The sequence below is a fragment of the Gopherus evgoodei genome, chromosome 2 (genome assembly GCF_007399415.2).
Source record: "Gopherus evgoodei ecotype Sinaloan lineage chromosome 2, rGopEvg1_v1.p, whole genome shotgun sequence".
NCBI lineage: Eukaryota > Metazoa > Chordata > Testudines > Testudinidae > Gopherus > Gopherus evgoodei.
In genome coordinates this window covers 112,819,978-112,845,189 of record NC_044323.1, presented here as the reverse complement: position 1 = coordinate 112,845,189, position 25,212 = coordinate 112,819,978, and the positions used below count along the sequence as shown (strand labels likewise).

The window sequence follows — 25,212 nt, the reverse complement described above, 5'->3', positions numbered from 1 at the left end:
GCCTACAAATCCACTCAGTCCTAATTCTCATTCAGCCAATCACTAGGACAAACACATTTGTTTACATTTATGGGAGAAAATGTTGCTGCTGCTTCTTTACAATGTCACCAGAAAGTGAGAACAAGCATTTGCATGGGACTTTTGTAACTGGCCTTACAAGGTCTTTACATGCCAGATATGCTAAACATTCATATGCCCCTTCATGCTTCAGCCACCATTCAAGAGCTACAGGACTCGACCCAAGGTTTAAAAATCTAAAGTACCTTCCAAAATGTGAGAGAGATGAGGTGTGGAGCATGCTTTCCAAAGTCTTCAGAGAGCAACTCTGATGCGGAAACTACAGAACCCAAAACAACAACAAAAAAATCAATTTTCTGCTGGTGGCATTTGACTCAGATAATAAAAATGTACATGCATTGGTCCACAGTGCTTTGGATTGTTATCGAGCAGAACCCGTCATCAGCATGGATGCATGTCCTCTGGAATGGTGGTTGAAGCATAAATGGATGTATGAATCTTTAGCTTGTCTGGCATGTAAATATCTTTCAGTGCTGGCTACAACAATGCCATGCAAACACCTGTTCTTACTTTCATGTGACATTGTGAACTAGAAGCAGGCAGCATTATCTCCTGCAAATATAAATAAACTTGTTTGTCTGAGCTATTGGCTGAACAAGAAATAGGACTGAGTAGACTTATAAGCTCTAAAGTTTTACATTGTTTTATTTTTGCAGGATTTTTGGTACATAATTCTACATGTGAAAGTTCAACTTTCATGATAAAGAGATTTCACTACAATACTTGTATTAGTTGAATTGAAAAATACTATTTCTTTTGTTTTTTACAGTGCAAATATTAGTAATAAAAAATATACAACGTGAGCACTGTCCACTTTGTATTCTGTATTATAATTGAAATCAATATATTTGAAAATGTAGAAAACGTCAAAAAATATTTAAATAAATGGTATTTTATTAACGCTGCAATTAATCGTGATTAATTTTTTAATCACTTGACAGCCCTAATATTTATTTATTTTTTTAGTCGCGACACATGTAGATATTTATGTTGCAAAATGAAGCTTTTGTATGTCAAGACATGCCAAAACTATAGTCTCACACACAGTCGTAACATTTTGTAGGTAGATGGGGAGTTAAAAATTTAATTACATAATCACATACTATTTTTCCCTGCAGTAGACGCTATGCTTCGGTCCATATTTTCCCTTACCTCATTGTCTGCACGTCATCCATATAGGCCCAGTGTGTTTTCATTTACACCATTAGACAGTCATATTTATTCCAGATATGCCAGATAGAATTTGTTCCAAAATAACACACAGATCTGCAGGACCCCGTTTAATTCACTGTTGAAGCCTCTATCTAACAAAGTATTTAAGCATATAAATGAGGGTTCTTTCATTGCAATGTGCTTGTGTTTTTCTAGTCGTACATTTTAATGTAGTACATGAATACAATGCCCCAGAAAGAGAGAGAAAAGATTGTCAAGTTACATAGAGATTCTAAAAGTGCTTTGAGGATGCTGAGTGCACCTGGTATGTGCATTAGTAAGACTATAAGACATGGTTACCAGAGGTTATAACCCCATACTCATCAATATAGGTCTGAAGAAGAGTTGATTTGTTGTCATGGACACAATAAAAGAAGTCTGTCCTTTCTTGCACACTCAGCATTTCAGAATTTTTTTCACTCTGTCTCCCTGAAATAACTTTGCTTGCTTTTGTGTGTTGGTTGTTCAGCACCATTCTCTAGGCTTTTTACACGTCTCTGTTTCACAGCATACTGGACACCTCTTCTATTGTTTAGCAAAAACTTCATTAATAAATTCCATATTCGAGTGTGTTACGTTTGAAAAGCATGTTTTATGCTATTACATATGTCTAATGTAAATGGAATGTTGTTATTATCCTGCTATTAAGCTGTTTTTTAAAAGTCACTTCAGAATTTCACAGCTAAAATGCAGTAGACTTTGCCCCACCCTTCACACACATACACACACCTAAAGTCCATGGAAAACAGCAGTTTTAGTCTAGTAAGTTAACGTGTGCATGAATATGCTTTACCATTCATTCTGGGAAGTGCCAGTCTTCAGCAGTTACTTCTCTTCTGGTTTTTATTGCCATCTGCTTCCTTCCTCTCTTTCTAACCCAACATTCTGCAATATTTATCATAAGACAAAGTAGATCTTGCCTGGGAACAGTCAATTACTTTCACACATTTCCGTGATTTTTCAGACATTCATGTACAGAAGATAATGGACTAGCAATAATAGTAGGGTTTCTGTTCTTGTGGTTTTGGAATTTAAAAATCACCTTCACTTTAATTTTGTAGGCAGTGAAAAAGAAATGGCTTTCCCATTGCAGAGTTGCTTTACATAAGTTTCTTTTAAAAGAATATGCATTTATGTGTGGATCTATTTAGTGTCTATAATGTTTTTTGCCTAAGCAAATTCTTCAGAATGTTACCTCTTTCATATCTGTTTTGTAGCAACTTTATAGAAAGAAGCCAGGGCTGGCTGTTACGTGTGCAAAAATACCTCAAAATATGGACAAAAATCGATACAAAGATGTTCTACCTTGTAAGTATTAAATACAAAATTTGACTGTTTTCTTTTATCCCCTAAATAATGCTTTACGTATTATAAAACCACCACATTGAATTTTGTCATTATTGAATTTATTATATAATCAAAGTTGTGTAATTGTGCATCCATGTTACATCCTAAAACACTTCTATGCTTTGTTCATGTGCCTGTGATCCAAATGCTTGTGATCACTTGGTTATTTGACTTAATGAAAGGAGGTGATAATAAAGCATTCCACCCAATTGTTAATTTAATTTTTTTTTTAACACAGATGATTCCACACGGATAATATTGCAGGGAAACGAAGATTACATTAATGCAAATTATGTGAATGTAAGTTATACAGGCATCCATATTAATTATAGAAAGAAATTAATAATATAGCGGCAAAGTTATTTATTTATTCATGTATTTATTTAATTCAAAAAAGCCTAATGTTTTGTTCATTGTTATTTTAGGAGCGCATAAGTAGCTTAAAGTGCTTCGTTAGGAATGCAAATATTTATACTGGTGGACAGGAGGCTTAAGCATATGGAAGCCATTAGCGGATGTGCAGGGTTGTTTTTAATAAGTAAAAACGGTTAGACAGTTTCATATATATTGCATCGATTTTAAGATCAGTAATTTTGTGGGATTTAATGATTAGTATTTATCTAATAATGTATATCTGCATGCTGGAGCATTGCACTGGAGTGAGAAAAGGCTCTAGCAGGAGGAGGCTCCGGGGAGGCAACATAACACTACACTGCTAAAAACAGCAGTGTAGACGTGGGAGGCACTGCTTGGGCATGTAGAGAGCAGTGTAGGCTTTATTCCCTGTGGGGTTCAGGTGTGTAGGACACTTGACTGTACTCTACTCTCTTTCATGGTGCCTCACATCTACACTGCTGTTTATAACTGTGCTGGCTGGGTGTGCAGTGTCTGTACTCTGTTTTGCAGTAAGTGTAGACTCACTTTAAAGAATGAATGTTTCCCTCCTTGCACTTGTCTGCATTTTTTCAACATATTCTCAAGAGGGCTTGGGGCTTCACTGCCACTTAGAAATATGCAGGGGATAATGTGCCAGCCAGACCAGTAGCCGGTCCCCAAACCTAGCATTCTCTTACATATAAGATTTCAATAATGCCTTACTGCTTTGCATTCAAGAGGAAAAGGCTCTTTATGCCTCCTTCCCACATTGTTAAATTTACTCATTCAGTAAAGGGAAGGATATTTCTTATAACCTTATAAATAAGCCTCCCTTAATGTGTTACTCAGTGTGAGGGCATTTCAAAGCTTTCATGCCAAGAACCACAGTCTGACCCAAGTATGCTTTAGTATTCAACAACTTATGGGTGGTCCAGAAGCTTCCCAAGACATTGATAAATGATAACTTTATTTCAAATGCTACAAGCCCTGTGTAGTGATACTTTAACTTTTTTGCCATCAATGCAACACACACTATTTTCTAAATGATAACATTATTTTAGGGTATGTCTACACTGCAGTCACAGATTTGATTTGCATCTTTTGTAAACACACATGCACTAGCTTTAATCTAAATGGAGCTATAAAAATAGCAGTGAAGCTGTGACAACATGGGCTTCAGTATCCGTTGAAAATGCAAGTATGTGCCCACGGTTTCCAGACAGGCTTGCACAGCCTGTGCTGAAGACTGTGCTGCCATGAACAACCGCACAATCTAAGGCAGGTGATCCCCCTCGGATCAACATTACACATCAATTTACTGTAACTGTAAGCAGTCTGCAATGCATGCTGACGTTTTTTACCTCCGATTAGGAGCAAGACCATCAAGGTACTGAAAGACAACATCGCTTGCGTGTTTTATATAAATCGTCAAGGAGGAGCAAGGTCACACTCCCTTTGCACTGAGATTATGAAACTGGTGCATCCATCATAATGTCAACATATCAGCTACCTGTCTACCAGGATGTCAGAGTACAACAGCAGATGCACTAAGCAGAAAATTCTCTCAGGACCACAAGTGGGAAATAAACACCATGGTCTGACAGAATATATCAGACACTGGGGTTTCCCAAGTATAGACCTTTTTGCTACAGCCCAGAATGCCAAATGTCCACAATTCTGCTCAAGAGCAGGATTGGGCTCCCAATCTCTATCAAATGAGGTGTGCTTCTGCTGTACGCGTTGCCCCCTCCTCCCTTCATATCCAGGGTAATACACAAGATAAAGGCCAAACAATCCAGAGTCATCTTGATAACTCCCACATGGCCCAGACAAACTTGGTTCCCTTATCTGTTGTGGATGTTGGTATGTCCACCACTCGCTCTTCCTCCTCTTCCATATCTCTGGTCTCAGGATGCAGGCCAGGTTCACCACCTGAACCTAAAGATCCTCCACCTGAAGGTATGGTTCCTCCATGGTTCCAGGATAATGAAATGACCCATTCAGAAGATGTAAGGGACATCCTATTAAATAGCAGAAGGTCAACTACACGTTATACTTACCTGCGCAAATGGAAGAGATTCCACATAAGGTACTGGCAAGCCTTGGCTATTACATCCCCTTGCCACTGGTACTAAATTACATACTGGAGCTAAAGAAATCAGGAGTATCATCGAGCTCACTTAGAGTACACTTCGCAGCCATCACAGCTTTCCATCACAAAGTTTATGGGTTCTCAGTTTTCACCCATCTTACCACTAAATGATTCCTCGGAGTATTTGAAACCTTTATCCTGAAATACGTGTTCCCATTCAACCCTGGGACTTTAACCTAGTACTACACTGTCTCATTGGTTCCCCATTCGAACCAAGGGGAACATGTTCACTTATGCACCTATCGATGAAGGTGGTCTTCCTCATCACCATCACATCCGCACAATGAGTGAGAGAACTAGGGGCTGTCAGGGCCAGCTACAGCCACCAGCGCAGCAAGCGGGTGCCTGGGGTGGCCAATGGAAAGGGGCGGCACTTCCAGCTCTTTGGCGGCAATTCAGTGGCGGGTTTCTCAGTCCCACTCGGAGGGAAGGACCTACCGCCAAAGAAAGAAGCTACAGCAGTAGAGCTGCTGTTGAAGTGCCAACGATCGTGGGTTTGGGGTTTTTTTGCCTCTTGGGGTGGAAAAAAACGCTGGAGCCGGCCCTGGGGGCTGTCATGGCATACCCCCCATATACAATGTTAGTCAAAAACAGGTCACTTTAAGACCACACCCTAAATTTGTACCCAAAATATCTTACTCATTCCACCTGAAACAACCCATCCACCTCCCATCTTTCTTCCCTAAACCTCATGAGAAAAAATGAGAGGCAGTGTTCCACACTCTAGATGTCCGGTGGGCATTAGCATTCTATCCTAAAAGGACTAAACCTTCAGGAAGTCACCTAAGTTATTTCTTTCTGTTACGGAAAGGTCTAATGGATCTGCCATATCTAAGCAGAGGATTTCCAGGCACGTTCACCTTTGCTACTGCCAACATGATCTGCAACTCCCACCGGGAACTTGAACACACTCCATCAGATTGCTCTTCACTTCAGTAGCCTTCCTGAACAATGTGTCCATCACGGTCATCTGTAAAGTAGCCACCTGGTCATCAGCCTACACCTTCACAGAGCACTATGCAATTGACCAAGGCTCGAACTCAGATGCTTTGTTATAGAATTAACTATTTTATCATTGCATGCAGATCCAACTCCAAAGACCCATCCTTCCAGCTAGGGATACTGCTCTAAAGTCACCTAAAGTGGAGCACCCACAGGGACAGCTCGAAGAAGAGCAGATTACTCATCTTGTGCAGTAACTGAGGTTCTTTGTGATGTGTGCCCCTGTGGGTGCTCCACTACCTGCCCTCCTTCCCTCTGTTTCGGAGTTCAGACACGCACTCTATGGTGGAGAAAGAAGTGAGGGAGGTTTGGCTGCACAGCACTGTATAGCTGCCAGAGGGTGTCACAAGACAAGGGGAGTGCATGTGCAACCCAAATAGGCACTGCTACTAAGAATCTCTAGTTGCAGGCTCACGGCTGTAGATTCACCTGAAGTGCAGAAATAACAGGGACAAACATCTGAAAGAACCTCAGTAACTGCACAAGGTGAGTAATCCTCTCATCTCTCTCTTGAGTGGTAACAGCTAATTTAGAGCCCATCATCATATACATGTAGTTGGAATTATTTTTTTCCACTGTATATTTTTTTCCACTGTACTTTGCTCTTACCAACGATTAATTTCATCTGCAGTTTTGTTGCCCCATCACCCAATTATGAGATCCCTTTGTAACTCTTTGCCATCTGCTTTACATGTGGCTATCCTGAGTAATTTTGTATCTGCAAACTTTGCCACCTCACTGTTTGCCACTTTTTCCAGATCATTTTTGAATATGTTGAATAGAACTGATCTCAGAAGAGATCCTTGGGGGACCCTGCTGTTTACCTCTCCCCACTGTGAAAAGTGACCATTTAGTCCTAGGTTTTGTTTCCTATTTTTTAACCAGTGACTGATCCATGAGAGGACCCTTCCTTTTATCCCATGACTCCTTACTTTGCTTAAGAGTCTTTGGTGAGGGACCTTGTCAAAGGCTTTCTGAAAATCCAAGTACACTATATTAACTGGATTACCTTTGTCCATGTGTTTGTTGACACCCACAAGGAATTCCAATTGATTGATGAGGCATGACTTCACTTTACAGAAGCTGTGTTGACTGACTGTTCCCCAACAAATCTAGATTGTATGATTCTGTGAAATCGTGTGTATCTATGTGTCTGATCATTCTGTTCTTTACTATAGTTCCTAGTAATTTGCCTGGTACTGAAGTTAGGCTCACCAGGATGATTGCTTCTCGAACCCTTTTTAAAAATCAGCATCGCATTAGCTTCCTTCCAGTCATATGGTAGATATGCTTGTTCAGCAATAGGTTACATATTACAGTTAATATTTCTACAATTTCATATTTGAGATCCTTCAGAACTCATCGATGAATACCATTTGGTCTGGGTGACTTATACTGTTTAATTTACCAATTTGTTCTAAACCCTCCTTTATTGACACATCTGTGTATGACAGTACTTCAGGTTTGTCACCTAAAAGTTAGCTCTGATGTGGGTTTCTCCTGTACATCCTCTGCAGTGAAGACAGATGGAAAGAATTCATTTAGCATCCCTACAATGGCCTTGTCTTCCTTCAGCGCTCCTATAACACCTTGGTTATCTAGTGGCTCTACTGTTTGTTCAGCAGTCGTCCTGCTTCTGGTGTTCTTAAAAGAATTCTTACTGTTAATTTTTACATCTCTGGGAAGTCGCTTCTCAAATTCTTTCTCAGCCTGCCTTATTATACTTATTATTTACACTTAACCTGCCAGAGTTTGTGCACCTTCCTATTATCCTCACTAGGAGTTGACTTCCAAATTTTAAAGGATGCCATTTTGCTTCTTATGGCCTCCATTACTTTGCTGTTTAGCCATGGTTGCATTCTTTTGATTCTTTTTTGGTCTTTTCTGATAGGGGTATACATTTGGTCTGAGCCTCTATTATGGTGTTTTTCAGTAGTCCCCATGCTTTTCTTTTTTATTTCCATCTAACGGGCATCCTCATTTTTGTGTAGTTCCTCTTTTTTAAAGTTAAAGGTTACTGTAGTGGGCTTTTTTGGTATTATCCCCCCTACAAGGATGTTAAATGTAGTTACATTATGATCACTATTACTGAGCGGTTCAGCTGCAGTTACCTCTTGAACCAGATCCTGTGCTCCACTTAGGACTAAATCAAGAATTGCCTTTTCCCTTGTTGGTTCCAGGACTTGCTACTACAAGAAGCAGTCATTTATGGTGTCTAGAAATCTGATCTCTGCATCGTGCTCTGAGGTAATATTTACCTAGTCATATGAGGATAGTTGAAATCACCCAGTATTATTACATTTTCTGCTTTTATAGACCCTCTAAGCTCCCTTAACATTTTATAGTTACTGTCACCATCCTGGTCTGGTGGTCAGTAGTATATCCATACTGCTATACACATTTTATTCAAGCATGGAATTTCTGTTCGTAGAGATTTGATGGTACAGTTGTTTAATGTAAGATTTTTACCTCATTTGACTCTGCATTCTTTAATGCCACTTCCCCTACGTGACCTACTCTTGTCATTCCTGTTTTGTTTTTGTTTTGTTTTGTTTTTTTTACCATGGTATTACTGTGTCCCATTGTTTATCCCTCATTCCACTAATTTTCTGTGGTGCCTATTATATCCAATATCCTCATTTGATGCCAGGCACTTTAGTTCACCCATCATGGTAGCATTTGCTCTTGTAGCATTTGTATATAAGCACTTGTACGTTTTGTCAATATTCAGTTGTTTGCCTTCATATCTAAAAGGGACTCTTTTGTTTAATTGTTACTCTTCAGCACCTACCTATACTTTACTAACTTCTTTCCTATCCTCTTTACTAGCATATAGAGTGCCCCCTTCAATAAATTCATCCTTAATGGATGTCTCCATCTGAATTGTCTGCTCCTTGACATCTGTTGGCTTTCACCCAGCTCTTAGTTTAAAAAAAATCCTCTACAATTTTTTTAATTTTACATGCCGGCAGTCTGGTTCCATTGGTTTAGGTGGAGCCCATCCCAACTGTATTGTCCACTCCTTCTCCAAAAGGTTTCTCAGTTCCTAGTAAATTTGAATCGCTCCTCCCTACACCATTGTCTCATCCACACATTGAGATCTTGCAGTTCTGCCTGTCTTACTGGTCCTGTGTGGAACGGGAAGCATGTCAAAGAATTCTATCTTGAAGGTCCTAGACTTTAATCTCTTACCCAGCAATCTAAATTTCACCTCCAGGAACTCAGTTACCTTTCCTTATGTCATTGGTACCTCATGTACCATGACCATTGGTTTCTCCCCAGTGCTATCTATAAATCTGTCTAAATATCTTGTGAGATCCGCTATCTTCACACATTTTAGGCAATTCACCATGTGGTCTCCTGTTCATCACACAGCCCAACTTATCTATCTTTCTAATAATTAAGTTCCCCAGTAGCATTGCCTGTCTCTTCTTCATGGCTGAGGTCCCTGCCCCAGAGGGATATCCCTTTCCTTTCACTATTTCCTTTCACTATTTGTCTGTCCTTTGCAAATAAGAATGTGATGATCTTTTGTGAATAGTGTCCCTATGGGTGCTCCACTGTAGTTGTATAGACTCATAGACTTTAAGGTCAGAAGGGACCATTATGATCTTCTAGTCTGACCTCCTGCACAACACAGGCCACAGAATCTCACCCACTTCTGTATCATATGACAACACTCTTTCAATTCCACTACTATGTCAAGAGGGTGTTAAAAAGCAGTGGTTCTATGTCCCTGCGCTGCTGCTAAGAGAATTTTGGTAGCAGTATCCGGCACTGCTCTGACACTCGTGGTCTGCCACGAGGCTAACCAGCGTTGGGCGGGTGAACTCTCCTCAGTTCTTTCTCAACTGCGCCTGGCTAGAGATGGAGCTGTCCGTAAGTGGATGGTTATCTTCTATTGAACTGCTAATAGTTTATCTAATCTTTTAGGGCTCCCTTTTCTTTTTTCACTCCTTTATCTTCTATTTGTTTATTTTGCTAAAAAAAAACCCACTACAACTTCATGGTTTTTTTGAGCCCCTACTCCCTGCATCTGGGGACATCCCTGGACAGGGTATGCCCAGTTCACCAGACTTCAAAAAGAGTCTCAGTTGCAAAGAATCTATCCCAGTGACTGACATTCGCAGTGCGTCCGCTCTCTGGGAGAGAACCACGTCCCATAGAAGTGTGGTTTATGCCAACAATTGAAACCCAGGTCCAGAAAGGATAGAGAACTGAAACTCCAGCTTCTCTTAATGGAAGGGCCCTACAGCTACCCTCGGAGCTGCACCAATACTCCAAATGGTGGGAATTCTCACCGAAACCCTCTGCTTCTAAGGAAGGGAAGCCTAAGAAGCCAACCACAAGCCGCTCTCACAAACCTCTAAGAAAAGAGCCGTGAGTCTCCACAGTGAGCCCCAACTGAGCCAAAAACGATATCCAGCTCTCTTGGTATCATTGGTACTGATGGCATTGAAGCCATCTAAATCCAGTACCAAGGTATTATAAACCTAGCCCCAGATTTGGACCTTAGCGTCCAAAATATGGGGGTTAGCATGAAAACCTCCAAGCTTAATTACCAGCTTGGACCTGGTAAAGCTGCCACCACCCAAAAAATTAGAGTGTTTTGGGGCACTCTGGTCCCCCCAAAAGCCTTCCCTGGGGACCTCAAGACCCAAATTTTTTGAGTCTCACAACAAAGGGAAATAAACCTTTTCCCTGCCCCCCTCCAGGTGTTCCTGGAGAGAGACACAGAAGCAAGCTCCGTGAATCTAAACAGAGGGACTCCACCCTTCCCGTTCCCAGTCCTGGAAAACAGAATTACTTCCCTCTTCACCCAGAGGGAATGCAAAGTCAGGCTAGTAAATCTAACACACACAGATTTCCCCCTGACTTCTTCCTCCCACCAATTCCCTGGTGAGCTGCAGACTCAATTCCCTGGAGTTCCCCACTAAAGAAAAACTCCAACAGGTCTTAAAAGAAAGCTTTATATAAAAAGAAAGAAAAAATACATAAAATGGTCTCTCTGTATTAAGGTGACAAATACAGGGTCAATTGCTTAAAAGAATATTGAATAAACAGCCTTATTCAAAAAGAATACAATTCAAAGCACTCCAGCAACTATAGACATGTAAATACAAAACAACAAACCATCTTTGTACTCACAACTTGGAAACAGAAGATTAGAAAGCAGGAAATAGAAAAATTCACTCCTCATAGCCGAGAGAGTACAGGCAGAAGACAAAGAAGTCAGACACAAACTTCCCTCCACCCAGACCTGAAAAAATCTGGTTTCCTGATTGATCCTCTGGTCAGGTGCTTCAGGTTACCTTTTTCTTTTTAGGTGAAAGAGACATTAACCCTTAGCTATCTGTTTATGACACAAGGGCTTGCACAGTATTGCCCTGACAGAACATATTGGGCTTCTTAAACACCCAATGGGCACAGGCCAGGAATAATTGGTACTGCTTGGGCATAAGAAAATTTAGAGAATCCACTCTGGGGAAGGCTCCTTCTGTGTGGACATTGATGTCGGTAACATTGTCTGCATACCAGACACCAGCAGACTGCATAATAAGGATCGCCAACTCTTATGCAGACGTCTCAACACTGCCAAATGCTACTGGTACTGATCACTGCAACACCACTGGACTTCTGGTACATTACAGACCTTTCAGTGTCTGACTCACTGGACTCACTTTTATTCGGGACACCACTACCAAGTCCACCCAGAGCTCCAGACTTGCTGGTGACATCATGCCATGCACCCCCATTTTCAAGTGCTGAGTCAGACAGTAAGCAAGAGGAAATACCACTCCTCTCATCCACCGGATGGTACCTATTTCCAGTATGGGCCTCAACCGTACCCTCTGACCCCCAGCCTCCTTGGTATGGGCACCTGTGATACCAATCTCCAGGGCCCTTTCTACCCTCTCAGTGGCCTTACTGGGACCCCTGGCTAGCACATATACACTGTGCCTCTCATGGCTCTAGCATGGCCATTCAGGAGCCCATGAAACACCCTCCTTTGGCCACCACATCAAGGGTGTCCGAGCCCCCCTGCACAGTTTGGAGAGGAACAAGAGGCTGAAGTCGAGGAGGAGGTTACCTCCCACACCAGCTTCTCATCTTCATCACCAGATGAGATAGTGATGCCCCCTCCTCCATCGTTAGCAGATGATGTCATGCTTTTCCAGGAACTAGCTCAGAGGGTGGCAGATGCATTACAAGTACCATTACAAGAGGTGACCAAACCACACCATAAACTATTGGATATTCTACACGTCTCTGCATCGTCCAAAGTAGCCGTCCCCCGCCCCCCCCTTAACAAGGCCCTCTTGGAGCCTGCCAAACTCAGATGGCAAACTCCGGCTTTGGTCCCATCAATGTGCAAAGGGGCTGCTAAAAAATATTACATGCTGGTGAAAGACATAGAATTTCTCTTCTCCCACCCACTCCCCAATTTGATCACTGTGGATGTGATGAATTCAAGAGGCCCATCATCTGACCACACCCTATGATTGGGATTGGAAGCGCCTCAATCTTTTGGGGAGAAAAATATACTTATCAGATACTCTGCAGTTCCGTATGGCAAACTATCAAGCCTTAATGGCAAAATGCAATTACATCAACTACTCAGAACTCAGTTCCTTTATTGAATAACTCCCAGATTCTCACCAGGATCAATTCAAAGCCATCGTTAACAAAAGCCAACCCGTGGCAAAGAGATCACTCGAGTCTGCACTCACCACAGCTGATGTGGTGGAATGTTCCATTTCCACTGACATCGGTATCAGACGAGCCTCTTGGATGCACTTATCTGGTTTCCCCAAAGATGTGCAAACAACCACAGAGGACCTTCCCTCTGAAGGTACAAAGCTCTTTGCGGAAAAGACAGATGCTTCCCTCCACATTCTAAAATATTCCAGGGCTACTCTTCAATTGCTCAGAATCTGCACCCTGGGCAGAAGAGAAAGTATAGTCTTCAACCTTTGTTCAGGCCCCACTCATCACAATGTTCATCCTAACATTCATATGAACCCCAAAGAAAGAAATCCAGGTTCTCCAAACGGAAACCTTCAGGCCCTCAACGTACTTCTTCACAGCCATCCACCTCAAAATGATAATTTTAATGGGTTGGTCGAGGTGCTGTCAGACCACTCTCTTCAGTAGCGTCAAGCACTGGAAAACCCCTCTCATCCATATGGATGCCATCTTGCCCTGTTCCTCAGGACCTGGGAACAGATAACCTCTGACAAACAGGTACTTGAGATTATTTGAGATGGGTACTCCATCATTTCACCTCCCTCCTCTTGCCCCCCAAACTCCCTTCCCCGTCCCTCTTCAGGGACCCTTGTCACAAGAGCCTATTACGACAAGAGATAGACCATCTCAGTGTACATGCCATAGAACTAGTGTACCTACTTCTAAGAGGCAAAAGCTTTTACTCTTTCAGCTTCCTGATACCCAAGAAAAAAGGGAGGTTGGAGACCCATACTAGACCTCAGGGAGCTCAACAAATTTGTCAAGGCTCAGAAGTTCAGTACGGTCACTTTGGCAATGATTAGTCCAGCATTAGAAAAGGGAAACTAGTTCGCAGACCTTGACCTCCAAGATGCTTGCTTCCACATTTCAATCATACTGTATCACAGAAGATATCTCGGATTCATACTAGGTCAGGACCACTATCAGTGCAGGCAGCCCACCTACGTTTCCAAGATATTATGATTTACCCTTACGTGAACGATTGTCTCTTCAAGGCGTTTTCCTTCATCGAAGCCCAGCAAGTTACCATGCCACTCTGGATCTATTCAAGAATCTAGGCCTACAAATCAGTGCATGAAAATCAACATTAATATCAGTACAGAGACTACAATTCATTGGAGCCAATCTCGACTCTGTCTGAGAAAGAGCACTCCTTCCACAACGGAGGTTCCTCAGTCTCTCCACCCTTACAAAGACAGTGCAATCCAGCCCTCAAATATCAGCCAGACACTGCCTTCAGTTTCTGGGACACATGGTCGTGGACACATCTGTGATAGCTCTTGCCAAATTTTGAATGAAATGCCTCCAATCATGCTTCAGTTCGGTTTACAGACTGAACGAAGAAAAACTCCCATGTATGTCCACCAAAAGCAAACAGTCCTGGAAAACCCTGCATGAGAATCCTGTTTGTGCATCCTTCTCCAATTACTATTACTCACCACTGATGCATCCCTCATAGGATGGGACGCACGTTTCAACAATCTCACAGTGCAGTGAAAATGGTCTTCATCTGAGACATGCCTTCGCATCAATCTACTCAAGCTCAGAGTGGTCAGGAACGCATGTGTTCATTTCCTTTTCCTGATCAGAGGTGTGCGCACAAAGGTCATGGCGCACAATATAGCATGCATGTATTACTTAAACCATCAAGACAGCATTACTTACAAAGACAGTGCAATCCAGCCCTCAAATATCTGCTAGACATTGCCTTCAGCTTGCCCTCCCTTTGAATGGAAGCACTAAAGCTATGGAACTGGTGCATTTCCCACAATGTAACAATATCAGCGGCTTACCTGCTAGTACACAACATGACAATGGATAGTTTCTGCTTCAAATTCCCACATGACCGAGAAAGAGAGAGATGCAGTGGTATTCCGTGACATATTCTGACAACAGGATCTCAATTTAGTATTAAAAGAAGTGACTAGATTGCCCTCTGAACCCCTGGCCACTTGTTTTTTAATTCATCTTTCCATGAAGAAGGTGTTCCTGATCACCATTACCTTGGCAGGAAGGCTAGACGAGATAACAGCCATGTTGGTACATCCACCTTTCACAGTGTTTTTCTTCGACAAAGTCACGCTGAGACTACATCCGAAGTTCACCCCCAAAGTGATTTCTGCATTTCACATGAACCAACTCATTCACCTTCCTACTTTTTATCCCAAACCTCACCAGGATAATAGGGAAGCCATCCTCCATACTCTCAACGTAAGGAGCCTTGTATTTGGACAGGACAAGAATTTTTAGACTCTTCCTCTCCATCGCAGACAGGTCTAGAGGCACACAATTTCTGCTCAAAGGCTCTCTAAATGGGCCTCAAACTCTATCAAGCTCTGTTATTGGATTAGCAATTTAGCACTTCCATCTGTAATCTGCACACATTCTATGAGATTGGTTTCCTCGTCCATCGTCTTCTCCAAGAGTATCCCTGTATCGGAAATCTTCAGAGCTGCTATCTGGGCATCTGCACATACATTTGCTGAACACTATGCTATCCTGGGGAACTCTGCTGTAGATGCCATATTCAGTGCCACAATACTGTCATCTGTCGCAGCCCCGACTCTGAAGCCCCAGCCTCCAGTAGGCCATACTTCTCAGGAGTCACCTACAGTGGAGCATCCATAGGGACACTATTCAAAGAAGAAGTAATTACACTGTGCAGTAACAATAGTTCTTCAAAATGTGTCCCCCTTGGGTGCTCCATGAACCAACCTCCTCCCCTCTGCTTTGGATTTCTCATCATACATTCTGTGGTAGAGAAGGAACTGAAGAGGGTTTGCCCGTGCAATGCTGGTTAGTCTCATGGCAGACCACAGAGTGGGGGTGGGGAGGCAATGCATGTGTGGGCCAAATGGACACTGCTACCAAAATTCTCCAATCAGCAGTGCAGGGAAACAGATACACCTACAGGGGACACCTATAGGGGGACATGTCTTGAAGAACCATCATTACTGCTTCTTATTAACTTCTTATTATTTAACCCCTTACTCTCCCAGCCCCCGATTCCTTTTGTGAGCATGTGCCCTCATACAAGTAGTTAGCATGTTCCCTTGTGTGACACGAGCTATGGGGAAAGTCTGGATTGTTCCTCTGGGTGGTCTAACTGTATTAAAAGCATTTTTGCATGTTTGCGTGATTTCCTTGAGAATCTGAATCCAAATAGATATTGGCAAATAGAAGTATTGGTATTCTGCCCACAAACCAAACTCTACCTACTTGAGATGCCAAAAAGTGATTCTACTCTCTTAGCAGATATGCATAATGTCCATCTCCTTTCTCATTTGCTTTGATTAGCAATGAAATAACCAAGCTGGCACTTAAATCATCATAATTAGATTTCAGAGTTAATCGCATATTGAAATGAACAGGGTCAGTTTATATTTCTCTGAGAGTAATTATTTAAGGCTAACTCCAGATTTGGGCCACCTCACTGCATCAGTTCACCTTTTGAAGATTTTCTTTTCAACCATAAGAGAGAGAGACTTTTTAAATAAACGATCATGTATGTTCTGGATCACAGGAAGACATTCTCCAGATAAATTTGTCAGTTTATCAAACCATCACATATCAGCACAGTTTGACCCCTGCAGCTGGGTTTTAGGTCATGAATGGGAAAAGCATGGAGAACTGCTGCTGTAGTTGACAGGTCTAGCAGCTGTGAAGCTAAATATAGGGGGTAAATGTTGGAAAGCGGAAGAAAACATGGTGTTTTTGTAAGTACATTTTTTCTTTTAAAATGTGCGAGGGATAGTAAAGAATTATAAGTTGTAAAATTGTACAACAGGATAAGTAAAACATTTTCAGGAGAATTCAAAATGTCTGCCTGTTGAGAGTAAATTTAGCAAGTCAGTACATAACCTTTCATTTTAGATTAAGTTATAATGATTTGTATGCTACACTCATCAGTTCGTAAATGGCTTCAAGGATCTGAGTGAGTTTATAACTAGGGGTATGTCTACATCTACAATTTTGCAGCGCTGGTTGTTACAGCTGTATTAGTACAGCTGTATAGGGCCAGCGCTGCAGAGTGGCCACACTTACAGCAACCAGCGCTGCAAGTGGTGTTAGATGTGGCCACACTGCAGCGCTGTTGGGCGGCTTCAAGGGGGGTTCGGGGAATGCGAGAGCAAACCGCGGGGAAGCAGGTCTCCTTCCCCGGGTTGCTCCAGTGTTCCCCGAACCCCTGTGCAAGCAGGTCTCCTTCCCCGCGGTTTGCTATCGCGTTCCCCGAACCCCCCTGCAAACCGGCGGGGAAGGAGACCTGCTTGCACGGGGGTTCGGGGAACGCAAGAGCAAACCGCGGGGAAGGAGACCTGCTTCCCCGCGGTTTTCTCTCGCGTTCCCCGAACCCCCCTGCAAACCGCAGGGAAGGAGACCCGCTTGGGGGGGGATTCGGAGAACACCGGAGCAAACCGCTTGATTACCAGAGAGGTATCCTCAGGTATGCTGGGATACCTGCTTATTCCACGGAGGTCAAGAAAAGCGCTGGTAAGTGTCTACACTTGATTACCAGCGCTGGATCCTCTACACCCGAGACAAAACGGGAGTACGGCCAGCGCTGCAAACAGGGAGTTGCAGCGCTGGTGATGCCCTGCAGATGTGTACACCTCCTAAGTTGCAGCGCTGTAACCCCCTCACCAACGCTGCAACTTTGTGATGTAGACAAGCCCTAGGTTTCATTGTTGTGCAGAAAAATAATTTAAAAGAAATTGCTGTGTTTCAGAATGTGATTTTGGTCCATTTTAAATTAGTAATTGAATATTGTGGTATTCTGTAAGATATTTAAGGTGAAGTTGTTAATCTTGTTACTCAACTTGTTTCTTTAAACTTCCTTCAGAAGATCATCATTGTGAAAGTTATTTTAGACAAGAAAACAATATTACATTGGGCATTTGAGTAATGAGATGTAGGGTGTTTTTTCTCCTGACAGATGGAAATTCCTTCTGCTGGCATTGTGAACAGATATATCGCCACTCAAGGGCCTCTTCCACATACCTGCGCACATTTCTGGCAGGTAGTCTGGGATCATAGGTTATCGCTGATCATCATGTTGACAACCCTCACCGAACGAGGACGGGTAAGTGTGTATATCCTCTCTTGAAGCTTGCCGTTCACATCGGTCCCAAAGTAATTAAACATTTATGTTCTAAATTGTGTTTTGGTCTTGGCTATTGAAGCTGGTTTACATTGAAATCCTTTCTGCTAAAGAAGCTTGTGTATCTTCCTTTCTTTTTGAACTTTGTTTCTTATCCCCTCTCCTGAATAAATAACTCTGCAACAGTTAGGCCAGCTGCTTGTTTCCTACCACTCTGTATATGAAAATGTATAAAATATTAAAATGGCAGATTCTGCTACCTCCTTTTCTGAAAACATGTGAGAGAAGTTAGAGAATGCAGTCTAAAACATACAGCCAGAATTTAGTCTAGTTAAATTATTTATGTTGAGAATCTGTGAAAAAATATTTTGACTCCTTTCTTAAACCTTCTTTGAAGAATCTGTTACAGAACTGATTTATAAATTATGGTTTTGAAATCAGTTCATAGACTCCTTGAGTCATAGGAAATCCAAAAGTGCAAATATTTCTATATCCAATGTACAATATATTTGCTAATTTATAAATGCATGAGGTGAAAAATCCCTTTACTTCTAAAACAATGGTCCCTAAACTTTTTCAGGGAGTGAGGCCACAGTCAGAAGCAGGGCCCTGGAGCTGAGGCTGGAGCTGGGGGTGGGGCCAGAGCTGGGGTGGAGCTGGGATCGGAGTGTGGGCTAGGTGGCACTCACTTGCTACCTCTTGCAGGGGCTGGCCCAGGCCCTGCCATGCACCCCCGAATGGTCTCATGCCCCACAGTTTGGGGACCATTGTTCTAAAAAATGACCAGCTAGTGCAGGGGTGGGCAAACTTTCGGCCCGAGGGCCACATCTGAGTATGGAAATTGTATAGTGGGCCATGAATGCTCACAAAATTGAGGGTTGAGGGTGCAGGGTGGGGTGAGGGCTCTGGCTAAGGCTAGGGATGAGGGGTTTAGGAGTACAGGAGGGTTTAGGGTACAGGAGGGTGCTCCGGTCTGGAACCAAGATGTTCAGAGGGAGGGAAGGGGATCAGGGCTGGGGCGGGGATCAGGGCTGGGGCAGAGAGTTGGGGTGCAGGAGGGGGTCAGGGGTGCAGGCTCCGGGTGGCGCTTACTTCAAGCAGCTCCCAGAAGCAGCGACATGTCCCCCCTCTGGCTTCTACAGGAAGGCATGGCCAGGTGGCTCTTTGCTCTATCCCGTCTGCAGACGCCACCCCTGCAGTCCCATGGGCCATGGGATTAAAACGTCTGGAGAGCCGAATGCAGCCCCTGGGCCATAGTTTGCCCACCCCTGAATGGATGACATAGTGAATGGATGACATAAAAACTTGCTGTGTTTAAGGATTCAGAGGCGGCTCAAACAGGGAGCACTGCTCTGAGTAGTAAAGGTTCTTCTTTGAGTACATGTTTTGTCCATTCCATGCTAGGTGTGTGCATGCCATGTGCACAGTTGCCAGAGATTTTTCCCTTAGTGGTATCTGTAGGACTGGCTCTAGCGTCCTCTGGAGCCGTGCACCTATGCATAAGGAGCCCTGCCAGCCTCGCATCTCTCAGTTCCTTCTTATTACCCATGACAGTTGCCTGGAATGATCCTTCTTGCTCTTGGAAGGCTGCTTTCCCAATGGTTTGGACTTTTCTGTCATATATTGCAGAGTTATTGTAGTTAGTATATATAGTTCTTAGTGTCCATTCCATGACCCACCCTCCTACCCCTCTGTCAGACTTACTGGCAAGAAGGAAGTGAGAGGGTGCGGACACATACATGCATGGCTGCAGAGGGCACTAGAACCAGTCCTGCGGATTCCACTGATGGGAAAATCTCTGGCAACTGTGCATGTGGCACACTCACACCTAGCATGGAATGGACATTAGCGACACATCTCAAAGAACAACAGTTATGAAAGATTAGTAACCGTTTTTTTCTGGCATCTGGGAGGTGGGACAGGTCATGACTTTTGCCTGCCTTCCTACTGAAATCCTCCTCAACTGTTAGCTGTGTTCCTGAAGTAAATTCCTGAAACTGACATTCTGGTTAGGAATCTGGTTTGGGAGCTGGTTTATTTGGGAGTGAATATTTGGAGGTTCAGTTTAAGGCACTGATTGGGAAGTAAGTGAGAGCAGCTGAAGGAAGGCAGGGAAGTTCGAGCAGACTTATAAATTCTGAAGACAGAGTTAAGAAGAGTTTGTTCTTCAATTCCTTAGTGAGGACAAGTCTTTAAGGCCATAAAGGTAAAGGCATGATCCTTAGGTACAGTCAAGTATACACAGTCATTCGGAGAAGCATAATTAAAAACCTTAACTCTGGCAAAAGTTGTTTTGCCATCTCAAAGAGTAACTTTGGATTTGTGACACTTTAGCAAGGACAAAATTTTATTGCGACTAGTATAAATATAGTAACAAAGGTATTGATTGTGCCAATGATGGCCACCCATTCACTGAACTAAGAATGGGTCCCGTAGAAAAAAAAATTGTGTGTAACCATGCCATAGTAGTATGTGACTGTATCATAATGCTTACACACACACAGTGGGGTGCGGGAGCAAATTAAGGTTGCCTGGGCAACTTTAAATTGGCATTTCCCAACTTCTGAGTGCTTGATTTCATAACCTTAACCTTTTAATGTAATCTTTCAGATACAATTTCCAAGTTTCTTAAAAAACAAACAGAAATAACATGTTAAACCATTTGGATCCCTAGCTTAGGTCACCAGTAACGTCTGTACCTTTAAATCCAAAGCACAGATCTCTATTGCCAGAGCTAACGGAATAACTGGTAAGATTGCTCTCCTTTTTGTGGACCAAACACTTGAGGGGGATGAGAGACACATTTAGCCAGTGGGTTTCACAGATATGTAGTGACAGCTGAGAGATGTACACACTCAGGACACCAGTGTTCAGTTCCAGGTTCTGGAAGAGTGTGCTCCCTAGTTCCCCCGTCCTCTACTGTCTCCTTCTTCCCATGTCTCCCCCTTTTTCCACACTCCTCTGCATTCTAGTTAGGTGGCTTCCTCCTTGTCCAGGCTGCCTACAGCAGGAAGAGTGCAGGACAATCTCCCTGCTCTCAGTTATGATGCCTGGCACCCAGCTGTCCAGAGGCGCCATTGTGAAGAAAGTACTGCAAGCCCTGGGCTGTAGAATCTTAGAGAATTCAGGTGCCAAACTCTAACAAATCTCCACTGAACATGTGTGAATTGCGACTTTTTTGGGGCCTGTAAGTTAGCCAAATTTAGGCAATATTTTTGGTTAAAAAAAGCACATCTGACACCAGGACCACTCCATGCTAAATTACAAGCCCTCCCTTGAATCACAGAGGCACCAGCCTCAATGAAATATCTGTACAACGTTTGTTTTTTTTAACATGGACAAAATGTATTTCCTGTAATTTCATTTTCAGAAATGACTGAATTATTTCGATTCAAATTAAAAAATAAAAGCCTGGGGCAAGCAGTCAATATGAAATATTTCAGTCCTAATAGTTAAAGTTTGGCAAAATTATAAGCAACTAAAAGCAGGGTCTTATATTGGAAAGGGTGAGGGAAACTTAACTATAAGTGGCACTAAAAACTTCACTTGTAATATTTTAACATATAAAATATAGTGAGAATATATATAATTTATAATGTATCTCTGTGTGTGGGTGGAGAGCACCAAATTGACACATACTGATCTAACACTGTTGGAAATCCTACTCATTTTTTTAATGGATCAAATAGAAATAAGTTATTGGGTTGTCTTCCCTCCAGTTGCTTGCATGTACTCACCACTGCAACTCAGCCAGGCTTCTCCAGAGAGTTAGAAACTGCATTCATAAATACAATTTCCCGCTTTTTAGACTAAGATGATTTCAGGTCACACACAACTGTCTTGCCATCTCCCCAGATATTTTGATAGTGCTTCTTGATGTGCACAATGGATGAGGACCCTGCAAAGCATTTAGATTTGTTCTGTTTCTGTCTGTTAAAATGATGGCAGTTAATTACCGATATCTACAAGGTGAAAATGTGTTTAAACAGATTAGATATTTCTTTACCTAATCCTCAGATATGCAAGGAATGTCTCACCAGCATAGTTTCTTTCAGTACAGTGGTTTCCATGGCACTTAAGCCCTTCTATTAGATGGGTGGTGATACTACATTCCTTCTGTCATTCATACTGCTCCAGCCATTAAACACCATTGCCCTTCAGACAGAGATAGAACCCAGGAGTCCTGATTCCAACTTTCTGTTTCTTTCTACCCTATAGTTGTGTAACTTGCTGCCTAAATATGCATCACATTTCTCCCCAGAGGCTGGACTGCAAAAGAAATAAGATAATCCTGTAGCTTCAGGGGTAAAGATCTGTGTGGGAGTCTGAAGGTCCAGAATTCAGCCCCTTCTGACAACCTGTGTGTGCGGGTGCAAAGGAGAGGGGTCCTTATGACTGCATTTGATGGAATTTGTTTTCTTTTTTAAAAAAAACTAGCTTATTTAATTCGCACAATGAGAAGAAAGCTTTTTCTCTTGGTGTTATAGTTGAAAACAGGTGTTCCACATTTCTATAGTTTGTCGCTCATTGTGATTGCTTGTATCACACACTGGCAAGCCTGATGATTGAGAGGTGTACCATTGCATGAAACCTCTCTGGACCACAGAAGACAACTTTCACTTTCCTGTATCAACAGGAGTGATTTTGGCCCTTGGTTCCTAAATTCAGCCTGTAAATTGAGGCATAATTAACCATTTATGGGCAGGATTTTTTTTCCAGTTCAGTCTTACATGTTTCACTTCAAAAAGAAATATTCATATGTTCAACAACTGACACATTCTCATGTATGTGAACCGAAGTTGCTCATCGGTTTTTCCAGTTTCTTAACTCAGTTTTCCCCATCAGGCATGAAGGATGATTCTTTTCAGATACCCCAATCATTATATCTGAGTATGCCTCCACTAGTTTTCTTACACAATTCTCATGATCAACATTTATAAACCCCATTCTGATTTTAATGATTTTACATTTAAAAATATGAAGAATGATCATGTGGAAAAACAAAGAGAATTTTTCATGTAATGTATTGTTATGAAAAATTTAAAGAATAGGCACAACTCCTAGTGGCATGGAATATATCTGGTAATGCTCACTTCACTAGCCAAGTGCATCTTTGATGGAGGTGATGGAGTATCTTTTTTTCTTCCTTCTCTGGATGAAAGGGGGAAAATGGAAATCACAAGCAGGAGAACTGAGTCAGTGCTATTGGTGCTCCCCCTTCCTCTCCCTGCTCCAGTCATGTATGAGGGATGGGGAGGGTGCTTGTCATTCCTTCCCTCCACTGCCCTATATCACAGGATGGGCTGCCTCATGGCTTCCATCAATGGAGCCTGCCCTACCCAGTCCTGCTGCCACTGAACTACAGGGCTATGAGGGGCCAGCTGATTTGGCTCTTGCCTGCAGGGGCAGGAGAGTTGATGGCATCTGTTTGCTCTTGCTGCTGGCAAATAGCCACGGGGGCTCCGTTCCAGCTGCACTCTTACTCAGGAAGCTAGGCTGACTGCCAAACTTTATTTGGGGTCTGGAAGGGACTTCCCCCAAGTGGGAAATTGCTGTGGGGGTGGGTTTCACTTTCCATCCAGCATCATAAGTCCACTTGGGGGCAGGGCAGGCTTTAGGAAGTATGGGGCCCAATTCGAACAGTTTCGACGGGGCCCTGGCAGGGATGACTAAAAAACAAACACACAAAAAAAACCACAGGTAAAAAAACACGTGGGGCTTGTACTCACCGGACAGTGCTCTGAGTCTTCGGCGGCACTTCGGCAGCGGGTCCTTCACTCAATTCAGGTCTTCGGCAGCACTGAAGGACCCGCCGCCGAAGTGCCTCCGAAGACCCGGAGTGCCGCCAGGTGAGTAAAAATTAAAAAGGCACTTCTAGCCAGGGAAGGGGGAATAGGCGCGGGGCCCAATTCTGAGGAATTGATGGAATAGGCCTAAAGCCGGCTCTGCTTGGGGGATGGGGTTAAATTACATTGTTGCAACTTTGATGGGTTCCAGTGGGGTCAGTGGGTTAAATAGGATCCAATGTAAGGTCCCTGTAACACGAAAGGTTGCTTTGAGTATGGGCCCAGAGTACAGCATTGTGCAGAAGTGGGCATGCCTACATGTGTTGTCAGGGGCAGCTCTAGGTATTTTGCCACCCCAAGCATGGCAGGCAGGCTGCCTTCGGCGGCTTGCCTGCGGGAGGTCACCGGTCCCGGAGATTTGGCGGCATGCTTGCGGGAGGTGCACCAAAGCCGTGGGACCAGTGGACCCTCTGCAGGCATGCCGCCGAAGGCAACCTGCCTGCTGCCCTCGTGGCGACTGGCAGAGTGCCCTCCGTGGCTTGCCGCCCCAGGCACACGTTTGGCGTGCTGGTGCATGGAGCCGCCCCTGTGTGTTGTGCAGCATGTGGCTTTCCTCATCTCATTTCTGCAGCCTCCTGAGCAGAGGAGGGGAAGTGGGGGTCTGGCTTCCAGCCAGCATCCCAAGCAGGCAGGAGGGTGTGAAAGGGACACTGCCTTCATTCCCACCCTTACGCTTCTAGAATCTGGAGCCATTGGTGCCCAGCTGAAATTTGCAGTGAAACAGCCTTGCCAGATCATTTGGGAGTGGTTCCCCACTGGCTTTTAATAAAGTTACAGCCTTCACATTTATCCATGTTGTGGTGTCTGTCTCATGGTTTCCATGTCTACATCAGTGCTGGACTGCTCCTTTTCCTAGGGGACAATAAATGTGGTAAAGGCTTCTTCATTGTGGTGCTTTTCTGAGTCTGCTTAAAAGGTAATCACATGTTTTGGTTGTGCTGTTCGCTCTTTTCTGACCTGTAAATAAATCTCAGTCTAACATTGTTAGCAGGCTTTATATTCTCACCTTGATCGCTACTTCTTTTGAAAGTCTTGTTACTAACTGATTATTTTAAAATAATTTTCAGTAAATTCAGCTAAGGGTAGTTTTGGAGACATGGGAGTGGGGCTTGTTTAAATGTCGTTAAAATGGATGCCTTCTTTCATGCTGTATTTTAGCGAAAGTTATTAAAAAAACATTACATCAAATTATTAACTAAGTATGGCTATTTGGAAGTCTTTGGGGTAAGTTTTAAAAATGTTTGGTAGAAGAAAATGTCATCAGGAAAATCTTGAGGGAAACAAAGTGAATGTATAGCTTGAATATCTAAGGTATATGGTGTTAATCAATTAAAGTTGTTATACATTTTTCCCAA

At 43.0% G+C, this 25,212-nt stretch overlaps 1 protein-coding gene across 3 annotated transcripts in view; it reads left to right on the top strand.

Moving 5' to 3' along the window:
* The window catches only part of PTPN3 (protein tyrosine phosphatase non-receptor type 3), a 372,274-nt gene that overhangs the window by 320,335 nt on the left and 26,727 nt on the right, over positions 1-25,212 (top strand). For all 3 annotated transcript variants that reach the window (XM_030551500.1, XM_030551501.1, XM_030551499.1), the window contains 3 exons: positions 2,508-2,598; positions 2,876-2,937; positions 17,847-17,993. In XM_030551500.1, coding sequence (XP_030407360.1) covers positions 2,508-2,598; positions 2,876-2,937; positions 17,847-17,993 — 300 coding nt within the window. The remainder of the gene's footprint in view (positions 1-2,507; positions 2,599-2,875; positions 2,938-17,846; positions 17,994-25,212) is intronic.